The sequence below is a fragment of the Giraffa tippelskirchi genome, chromosome 6 (assembly GCF_054371585.1).
Source record: "Giraffa tippelskirchi isolate mGirTip1 chromosome 6, T2T-mGirTip1v1.2.pri, whole genome shotgun sequence".
Classification (NCBI taxonomy): domain Eukaryota; kingdom Metazoa; phylum Chordata; class Mammalia; order Artiodactyla; family Giraffidae; genus Giraffa; species Giraffa tippelskirchi.
Genome location: NC_137280.1, coordinates 10418818 through 10429982, shown reverse-complemented (window position 1 = coordinate 10429982; position 11165 = coordinate 10418818). Strand labels below are relative to the sequence as shown.

Sequence of the window (11165 nt, the reverse complement as noted above, 5' to 3'; positions counted from 1 at the left end):
TACTTTGAACACTTAAAATTTGAAAGCTATTTAGAAGATAATGCTGTATACTGTTAGGATTCAATCCAAGGTATAAATTTTGTCATAAGAACCAGGCTGGCTGGTTTTAACAGGATTAAGCTTGGCTTTCAAAGTTATTTCTGAAAGGAACAAAAAGTGACCTTCATACTGTAACAAGTCTATTTAGATACCATTTACCCAGCATGTCCAGGTCTTAGTTAGCTACAGTAAATAGTAGTTGTTTTACTATTTATGCAAAAGGTCAGAATTAAGGTATGTTAATGAACAGACTAAGGATAGCAGTTGTCTAGACCCTCTTACTACACCCAAAGACAAAGCTAACGATAACCCATATTCAGGCATGTGTTTGACTAGTGAGCAGGAAATCTTGGTCTAGGAAGAATTAATTTTTTTAAAAAAAGCTGAGATATTCAAGTGAGTTATATTATTCCAGTCAATTTAACAGTCAGCATTTAATCCACTTCCTTTCCCATCCCCAATCCTAGCTATGGCTGATGGGAGTAATAAACCAAGACCATCAAAAACTGGAGGGGACATATGCATACCTATGGCTGATCCATGTTGATGTATGGCAGAAACCAACACAATATTGTAATTATCCTTCAATTAAAGATAAATAGATTAAGAAAAAAAGAAAGGCAAACAAACAGGAAAAACCAAGGTATAATTTGTCTATTTTTTATAGGATAGTCATTAGCTCAATCAGTTAATGAACTTTTAACTCAATAAAGTTATCAATGGGAGAGGTACAGAGAAGTCATTAGCGAAGGAATGCTCTCTAATCCCTCCAAATTTTTCACCAAGTTACATTTTCATTGCTTGTTTAAAGGGCATTTTTTAAAAAATTCTACCATTAAGGTATGGAACGTAAAACTCGCTTGAAAAATCATATTTTTGATGTTAAATCTATACTTCAATCAAATAATATCCCTGGGAATTGATAACCTAAGTTAGCTTTTAAGGGGGAGAAGAAGGGGCTTATGATGCCCATCAGCCGTAGATAAACTGTTCTATTCATGCTATGGAATGCTACTTGGTAGTAAGGAGACTATGAATACACTCAACATTAAGTGAATCTCAAAAAAAATGAACAAAAGTCACATACGAAAGAGTACCTATTACATGATTTCATTTATATGAATTTCTAGAACAAGTAACACTAATCTATGGTGACAGAAGTCAGAACAATATAACCTTCCCCATAGAAAGGGGCATGAGGGAATTTTCTGCTGGAGTAATGTAAAAGTCCTATATCTTTACTGGGGTTGTGGTTACCAAACCTCAAATTACACATTTAAAATCTGTGCATTTTATTGAATGTAAATTATACCCAAGTTTTTAAAAAAGTACTATCTATCTAGAGGATCCAAAAGTTAAGTATAACCTATCACCACAGAAAGCATCTAATGAATCTATTAATTAAAAAACAACACAGGTCGTTCATTCAGAAAGCAGATATGAAGCTTTAATTCACTGTGGGCATTTCTGACTATTCACTATGTAATATATAAACTTTTCACATTTCTTCACACAGATAAATTTTTTATAAGACTTTTTTTCCCTCCAAGTACTCTGCACCATAACACCATTGCATTTAACTAGCTAAGGACATATTATAAATACCTTGAGCCACTGACTAAATACCGAAAATAACACGTTAGAAAGTATAAATTAAAAATGTTTAAGAAAGGCTAAATACAATGAAAGTTTACATGTATTCTTTAATTCTAGATATCACATCACAGTGACAACCAATTACAATAAAATCAAAACTTCTTTTAGATGATAATACATTCAAATTTCTAACATCCAATTATTTTCAATTCCACACTGTTAATACTACAGGCTTAACACAACAGGCTTTTAGACCGCAGACCAAGTTTCTTGTGTAATAATAAGAACAAAGTTTCTTGTGTAATAATAATTACTATCTTGATCATGACCAAAATAAACCAAATTTATATATACCGTACTATATAGAGATGAAACTTTATTAAGCATAATATGGAACTCTTTAGTAAAGATGTTCAAGAGAAATTCCAATAGTAGCCTGAAAATGAGTTTTAATTGCTACTGTATTCTACATACATTCCATTAAAAAATGAAGTCTCTGTCAAAACATTTATAAATAAGTATATAGTATAATAGCTTTTCCCCCTCCAAAATACCACGTGGGAGAAAATTTCCAAGGTGACTCAAGGAGGGAAAAAGGGGGGGGGGGGGAAGGCCTCAGAAAACAAACATTATATGGTCTCGTAAGCGGCAATCTTCCAGAGTCTATTTTCAATTGGAATAAATTCTGCAGCCAATTCTACCTTGCTTTGGTGTCCACAGTCCACAGAGTCCTTGAATATCTAGTTCAGTATTCTACAGAAATCTGCAAGAACTCCTAAACACCCCTCAACTAATTACACAAGGGAAAACTCATCATGTTCTGTATTAAAACTTACATGAAAATTGAACATAGTCATAGCCATTCTTTTAACAGTGATGCTAGAATAAGTGATGGAATATATGCACAGCTGTACATGAATCACCATTAAACACAGGAACAAAACGCCATTTGATGCACATCAAATAAGCTCCCCAAAAGCCAATCTGAATATATTTATTTTCATTTACTTTGATACAGCGTTGGAAGGGTCTGCATATTAATTACGGAGACTGCTGCAAATAATATTTGATGCTATTAAGTGTTCCATTAAGCATCAGGCATGCACAATAGTTAAAATTTCTCATGTATGTATCTTAACATTTCTATTTATAAGCTACAATATGTTTAAAGCATTTAGTAATCTTTAAACCAATTATTTAAATTGACCTACAACTAAGTGGGGAAAAACAACAACAAAAAAACTTCATCTCAACACCTGAAGGAAATATTTAAACTTTACTCTCCCAAATTATGTAAATTTTTTTTATATGCCATCCTTAAAATTCCAAACATGACAAAAATTCTTACCACTACTAAATTAGAAGTATGATTTCTCAGCAGCAGTCTACCCACCACACACTTAGAGCATGCCACACTTGAGGGGTTTACATGGTAAGAGTGATGTGCTGGTGGCTGCAGATGACCATAATTGAACATAACAGTCTCCATTCTGGATCTTTTATTTCAAACTAAAGAAAGCTTTTCATTAATAAACTAAAACTTCTTTTCCCCTTTATTTAACACCAATAAGAGTAGATAAAACACCTTTATTGTCTTCAAGTGTGTGGCAAAATAGAAAATGTTTCAACTACATTAGGTAATTGGGTGAAGGGGTAGTGTTTGTTTTCTCATTTAAGAAGCACTCCAAGTCAAATGATCACACACACTGACAAATTCAATTGCCTGGTTCTCAGTCCTTTATGGCTTAAAGTAGTGGATTTGAAAACTACTTCGGGTTAAAATAAAGTTCATGAATAATGCACAGGTTATACATCTAGGAAATCATGCAATAAATATATGTTCTCATATACACTGGAATCTTGGTGATGAAATGGGTCTGCAGGTATGAACAGTAATGTTTCTCCATTTTACCAAACGAATATGCCCAGCAAGTTCCTTGCTTTGGGCCTATTCAAAACCCTGTTTGCCAGGTCATCCTGATTTTCTCAGACTGATAAAAGCAGCCAATGTCGTAAGCCATCTGCAGTTAAGGAACTGATGGGCCTCAACTGCAGGTGCTGTGAGGTCCAAACTAAGCAGAACGAGACTCTCAGGATCCTGCCACTCTGCTAGAAATTCAATTTGGACTACCCGGCAGACTAGAGTTTCAAGTAGGGAAATGCTGAGAATGACCCACTGGAAATATTTACTATAGTAGTATCTTTACAAAAAAGAAAAACCTATCTGCCCTTTAAATCTATTTGAGAATTGCCTTGGTAAGACCCACTCACTGTTCTTGGTTTTGATATGCCCCTACAACGTGAGAATTGAACTGAACTACAATGATTGTAATGTCATCTCTGTACATCCGAGCAAGCTCTTCAGGAAGACTAAGCATTTTGGAGAGGCGCTCATGATCAACAGCTCCAAACTCATTGTTGCCCACAGCGTGGCGAATCAGGTGGGTTGCTGCATTCTGGTCCTCAAACACCGATGACATCTTAGCTCTCCGTTCTGTTAAAAGGCCATGCATCTGCCCCAGGGTCACCTTATAGCCACCAATGGCTATTGGCTGCTGGTGATGCATACCTGTTAGGTACTCACCAACAATCCTAACCACATCCTGCCTGTGCATTGTCTCCCACAGCCCATCAGTCGCCAATACCAGAAATTTATCCTGTGGCCTTAATCGGTGGTAAGTTACTTCTGGTTCAGCAGTGAGATAAGGCGGTGTGTAATAATTAGGAGGGATAAACTTGGTGTATTCATTGTCATTCAACTGGTCTGGGCCAGATTCTATCACTCTCTTCTGAAGGTCAATGCTCCATTTGAACTTGACGTCTCCAAAAGCCCGAAAAGGCATCAGCAAGCCAAGCAGCCGATCCTGTTTCACCACACTCTTGGCCTCATTCTTTGGGTGCTCCAGTTTCAGCCGTTCCACTTCTCTCTCATTCTGAGCATTGTGGTCATTAGATAGCGTGACTGCCGACCAAGAGCCGTCCTCCTCTTGCACCCCCAGCATGGCTCTGCTATCGCCAGTGTTGGCCACGTGAAGGTCAACGCCATCCACGTGGGCCACGCAAGCTGTGGCCCCAGAAAATGCCACTCGAAGCACCAGGTAATTGAGGAAAGAATTGGGATCACCGACTTGAGCCTCCAAGGAGATGTCATTATCAAGCCTCTTGAAAGCATTAATCAAAGCCTCTTTAACATCAATATCAGTCGACTCCCCAGTGTTGAGGTCAATAAGCTCTTGCCAGTAAGTCCTCAAGCTGTTGAAATATAACTTGGATGCCTCCTTACTGAAGTAATCATTGGGGTGCTTGTGCCACTGGAGAATGGGCAGCAGGGCTCGACCGCTCTCCACGGCATTTTCGATCTCCAGCAAAGTCTCGTGGGGTAACAGAGAGACAGCAATATAATAAAAGAGTCTTTCACTAACTGCCTGGGAGCAAGCACAGCCTGCGTGGCCATCGAAAACCCCCAAAAGCATCCCTCTGGTCTGCAAGCAGGTTGCTGCACTCCTCCGGTCCTCAATGGGTGCGTTTGCCGGCAGCTGATTGCTGTCAAATCCAAGGACAGAACTGACATTTTTTCCATCAAATTCTGGCACTTTGAAACTGTATTCATTAGCTTTCAGGATGCTATTGACTTGGGGAGGTGTGAGGTAAAACTTCTGCGGTGTGGAAGCGTATCTCCTTCCTTGGGTGTACTGCCACCAGCTCTCCTTTGGCCTGTAAAAGGTAGCATACGCCGGATGGGGTGTGTATCTCGGGCGACTCTGAGGAATATAAGGCGGTGAGCAGCAGAGATGTTTGTGGTGGCAGTAACACGCAGTGCCATAGATTCTGCTCAGTTCACAGTTACGAATCAGAGGGAAAACCAGTTGAGTTGGTGCTGGCATGGCATCAGAGAACAGCGGCAGGCTGGAACTTCTGACGGGGATCCCTAGACAGCAATTTCACAGGTACGCACAAAGAAAAAAGTTACATTCAGATTACTTAATGTATTTTTGCTTTCATAACAGATATTTAGCAGGTGAATTTACAGGTGCCCTGTGCCTCCTAAGATATTATATTTTACACACATACCATATACTATCTCTGCAGGATATACTCTGCTAAGCACACCCAATTACTTAATGGAGCCAGGAGCAAACTGTCTTCGAGCTTTACTTTTCTCCTTGTATTTCTTTATGCAGCACAAACTGGGCAGAATGTACAATAGATCTGGCTGGGAAGAGTGGAGGAGATGAAGGTTATATAACATTATGCAGTGGCAGTCAACCTGGCCAATCACCCTTCTCTTTATCCTTAGAAAAGGCTACGGGTCTCCCATATTGCACAGGGACTTCTCCCATTTATGAAGGTCCTGTTTCTAGAGCCATGGTCAATGGTTAGCATTTGATACACCTGGGTATCACCATAAACGTGTTGGGATGCAGCCTCAACCTGTGTGTACTCATGAATTATTCGTATGATATATACATACGTTACTATAATTAACATGTACAAGAAAAATCTTACATAATGGTTAAAAACAGAAGTTCCAAAATGCCCTCCTTGCATCCAGGAGATGGTCTTGCAAACAATGCTTCTCCAGACCACTGTGCCGATTTGGCAAGTTTAGGGACACAGGTCTGCCACCAAGTCACCAAATAATCCTGGAAAAGCGGGCAGGTTTCATTTATTCATTAATTTTACTATATTTTTTGTGATTAAAAAAAAAAACAAATATTTTAGTAGCTCTAAAACTCTGTTAGTAACATAAATGGTCTCAGTTCTGGAACTTAATTTACTTGTTAGTATTTTCCTCTGCCTATTAGCCGTAAAAGAAATCTACAGAAATATGACCTTCATCTATTATGGACCTCAAGTAGAATTCACCCCTAGAAAAATATTCTCTTACATTAAAAAAATGGTTATCCATTTGCCCTTGTAAATTAATAAACTCTGAAACAGTAGTCTAATGGACTAACATTTGGCTTATAAAGGTAGAGCATTATACTCATGAATAAATGAAAATCGTATCACTTATATTTGCAAGTGGAACACTGAAGATATTTTAATGAGCATTTATCTAGAAAATGTAATAAATATGTATCACTAAGCCAGGTAATCTATACAAGAAAAGAATCCCTCTTGTAACACATATTTCCCCTGAATTCTTGAGGTATTGCCTCAAAGTATTCAAGTGGCCTATTCGCTCAGTCGTGTCTGACTCTTTGAGACCCCTTGGATTGTAGCCTACCACACTCCTCTGTCCATGGGATTTTCCAGGCAAGCATACTGGAGTGGGTTGCCATTTCCTTCTCCAGAGGATCTTCCCAACCCAGGGATTGAACCCTGGTCTTCCACATTGTAGGCAGACGCTTTACCGTCTGAGCTACCAGGGAAGTCTATAAACAAACAGGCTTTAGAAATATCTTAAATAAGGAAACAAATGCAATAAACAAAAAGGAATAAGGAATAGAAAATCACTTGAGCCTTAATATCAACTATTTTTTCCTAAGGTTAAACACATTAAGAAAAAATTTTACAAATATCATAGAGTATTAGCTATATATTACATTATTTTCACATACCCTCTTTTGAAAAACAGTTAGAAAAATGATAAGTGGAACATAGGGAGCAAACACTGAATTTGCTTTGGTTATAAGCACTGTATAAGCCGGTCATATAGAACCCCTTTTGCATGTGATAGAATGTACCATTACTTTAACAACATTATTTAAGAAAGAATTTGTTTACAAAATTGAAAACAAGATTAGGCAAGAGAAGGTAATGAATAGAATTTTGGAAATAAGAGCAATAGCTAAATAACGTCTGAAAGGCAGTCATGAAAGACAGAAATTCCAGAAGAACAGGAATCTATCAAGAATAACCACTTAAATAACAGCACTTCAAACTGAATACCTGAAAGTCATCCAAAGGTTAAGTGTACATGACTGAGCCAGGAGATGTGCTAAAACGCTGGGCCACATGACACTGGCTTTCAGATATGAACCATACCTCTTGCTAGGTTTGTATGCAGAAAGCACATGGACTCATTTCATGCTTTGTATGAAGATTATTTCTATTATTAAAAATGTAAACATACCAATTTTTATGAAAATAAATTTTCTCTGTAAGTTTATATATGTCTGCATTTAAGCTTACTTTAATATCTAAGAATTTTAGAGGAAAAAAATACCTGTGTTTCTGTATGGAATGTAGATTGAATCAAAGTACTGTTTGTGTTTGGAGGCAAGGTTTGAGAGATAGATGTGTAACAGAATTGGAGTATATGACATCTGATCAAGAAATAACAAGACCAGGAAACCCACACTTTCCTTAAATTCCTTTGTTTTGAGAATCCTCCTGCTTTTCTAATTGACTGCAAAATGAACTATTTTGGCAAAAGAACTGATTCATGCAGCAGATGCTTTGAATACGTAAATTCAAACTCCAGGCACTCTCAAGCAACATACATTTTTCCTTCAGGCATAAATTCTCAAGATTTAAAACAAAAAAGCAGAGAGTCAATTTTATTAACTCTATCTTTCAATTACTCAGGGGTTTAGCATATGGACTGAGACTCCCAACATGCCTCTAAAAGTCAAACTCCTAGGTAAGTTACCTACTCTGTGATTAAGGAGCATTCGTTCACCGCCAGTACAAGTGACACACTCTCTCCATCAGGCCAGTTACTCCTAGAAATCAGTGTACTTTCAAATGCTTTCATAAACCATAAGTGAGCATTCAAAAAACTCTTGGGTATCCTTCTGAATATCCTGTGATTCAACAACAAAATTCCATGAAATCAAAACTCTTGTTGACAACTTGCTACATTAACAAAGTTAAAGGGGCTCTGATGCGGCAGGAAGAACAGCAGCAAGGTACAACTGTGGTAAACTGAAGCACCGTCAAATTTTCAAGTTATTTCTGGCCACAATTTCACTTAAAAATTCCGATCCCATGATCCCAACTTAGCCACCTTAGGTACAGCATCTTAGTCTTAGGCAGATTTTGCCAGTGACTAATAAGGAAAGATGAGCTGTAAGGACAAACAGGAAAGAGACCCATCCATTCTTACTGATGTACTCTGTAGGGCTCGTGCCAGGAAATGATTCCACTTTATCAATAAACTCTCAGAACAAACTAATTAGAGAATGCAATTACTGCCCCAACTCTAGAGCTCTTTAACTATGCAAAGCTTTTGGTGTAAACGAAAAAAAAAAAAAAAGCTATATTAACCATTAAATGTGTCAGAACCCCAGTTTATGTAATCCGATTGCATTAAACACCCTGCATAAAGACTCTCGGCGATTTTTTCAGCATTTTGGGGCAATGTTTAGCCATTTCACAGCTCCTGTTATCTTTACATGAATGAAGAAACCGGCTGCTTTTGGAAGACTCCGAAGCCCCAAGTCAACACTTGTTTGATCAGTTTCCTTTGTACCCTACCTGAAAATGGCACTCACTTAAGGCATCAACTGCTATCCTGGTCTAGGACCCCTTTGTAACCCCTTTTCTACCTACCTCACCTCTTCATTCCACACAGACCCACCTAAGACCATCCACACGCAAAATCAATCATCCTCTTCCCTGGGTACCCAACGCCAGGTAGTTAAAGGAATACCTACCAATTCGTCTGGGCCCGGGACACACACACATTCTCCTGTCATCACAACACGGAGCCGACAACATCCACAACCCGCGCGGAGAGCAGCAGCGACAGCAGCACCGGCCCATTGAAAAGCAAGGCAGAGATGCTCGTTAGAGGCGGCGTCGGCAGGGGAGGCGCGAGCGGAGGAGGGGCGAGGTCTCGCTGCAGCCGGGTGAATGGGGCTAGGAGGTGAGGTGGGGTGGGGTGGGGTGGGGGAAAGTGGATGGAGGCGCAAGACAGGGGGTGGGGAGGAGGGAGGAAACCTAACCAACACACCCACCCCTCGGGAGCCGCGGAGCTCCAGCTGGAGGCGGCGCGGGCCCAGACGCCGGCGGAAGCGCGGCCCGGGACCGGCCCGTCCATCCAGCCCCGGCGCGGAGCCCACGGGAGCGCGGCATCCTCCGTCCGCCCACGCCGCGCCAGCCGCAGACCTGAAAACCGGGGGTCGGCCCGCGCGGGGTCACCCTGGGCCCGGGGTGTGTGTGTGTGTGAGGGGGGACCCTCAGGCAGAGCGACTCCGTGCCACCTGAGCCGCACCTGCACCGGAACGCACCCTCCCGCCGGCCCTCACGACGCCCTGGGCGCGGCCAGCGGGCGAGGAGGGCCCGCCCCCCGGCTCTGGAGCCCCGCGGGCAGCCCCCCGGCGCCGTCACGCCCGCCGCGGCCCCGACGCCCCTCGAGCGCGCACCTGGCGCCCCCAGGCTCGTCTCCTCACGCGCGCTGGCCGCCCCCCTCACAACTTCGAGAGGGCGGAGGAGGATTCCAGACGGGGCGGCTCGGCGCTGGGGTGAGGGAATACGAACCGGGGACAGCAGGGGGGAGGAGCCGCTTCTTCTCAACGAGGAGGCGGCGGCGGCGGCGGCGGCGGCGGCACCACCTCCCGGCAATGCTCCTCACGAGCCGCCGCGACTCCCGGGAGCGCGGCCCCGGGCCCCAGGCCGGCCCACTCCGCCCCGCCCCCACACACACCCCCACGCCGCGCCGGGCCCCCGCCCTGCCCCGCCCGCGCGTTCGGGCCCGAGCGCTTCCCGCCTTCCCATTGGGTGCGCAGTGGCGAGGGGGCGGGGCGCAGCAGAGCGGGCCGCGGCTCGGCGCGTGGGGGCGGAAGAGCCGCGCGCTCCCCGCCCGCTTTGTGACGTCACGAGGGTCAGACACGCCCGTCCACTCCGCGCGAGCTGCCCATTGGCTCCGCGTGCCCGCCTCACGTGACCCCGCCCGCGCCCGCTATAGCCGGGTGGAGGTGGGACTGCGCGCGACTGCGGGCTTGACGGAAGGGCCGAGAGGGAGGAAACGCCTGGGTCGGCACGAGAGTCCCCGAGCGGGCGGGGCCCGTGAACGGCCGCTTCCCGCAGGCAGGCTTCCACGAAGCCCCGGCACCTCGGCGAGCCTCCTTCCCTCCTTACGGGTGGGCTGGGGCTTCGTAGGTTTAGGCTGCGAGGGGAGGCTCCCTGCCCAACGGGAAACTAAATTCCCAGAGACGGCCCTACCTGGAATAACAGGGCATGAGAGAACCCCGGGGTATCTGAGGCCTGGTTCATGGGATTCTTTTCGGAGCGTTGACTTGGAGCATGTTTTCTGTCATTTTCTGGACACGTCTCAGAGCCCAGGGAAAGAAAGGCGGTCTGAACAGCAGCCAGAGGAGGTTGTGATGAAGGAATTTTTGATTCTGTCGAGTAGGTGTGTGCTCACGTTTTCTGAAAGAAAGAAAGAAAGTGAAGTCGCTCAACCGTGTCCGACTCTTTGTGACCCCATGGACTGTAGCCTGCCAGGCTCCTCCATCCATGGAATTTTCCAGGCAAGAGTACTGGAGTGGGCTGCCATTTCCTTCTCCAGGAGATCTTCCCGACCCAGGGATTGAACCTGGGTCTCCCGCATTGTAGGCACACCACGTTTTCTGAAGGGC

At 43.4% G+C, this 11165-nt stretch overlaps 1 protein-coding gene across 23 annotated transcripts; it reads right to left on the bottom strand.

The window, feature by feature from the left end:
• Nucleotides 1–1722: 1722 nt before the first annotated feature.
• Nucleotides 1723–10212, bottom strand: PDP1 (pyruvate dehydrogenase phosphatase catalytic subunit 1). 23 transcript variants are annotated; one of them, XM_081496913.1, is made up of 5 exons: nucleotides 9951–10212; nucleotides 9240–9274; nucleotides 6142–6278; nucleotides 5707–5848; nucleotides 1723–5563 (listed from the first exon to the last, which is right to left on the bottom strand). In XM_081496913.1, the coding sequence occupies exon 5, from the start codon at nucleotides 5517–5519 to the stop codon at nucleotides 3903–3905; it is 1617 nt and encodes a 538-aa protein (XP_081353039.1). In that variant the 5' UTR covers nucleotides 5520–5563; nucleotides 5707–5848; nucleotides 6142–6278; nucleotides 9240–9274; nucleotides 9951–10212; the 3' UTR covers nucleotides 1723–3902. The 23 variants fall into 23 exon arrangements, with proteins under 23 accessions (XP_081353039.1, XP_081353044.1, XP_081353042.1 ...); XM_081496918.1 differs by having other exon boundaries at nucleotides 5707–5844; XM_081496916.1 differs by lacking the exon at nucleotides 5707–5848 and adding an exon at nucleotides 7808–8106 and having other exon boundaries at nucleotides 10066–10212.
• Between the last annotated feature and the right edge of the window lie 953 nt (nucleotides 10213–11165).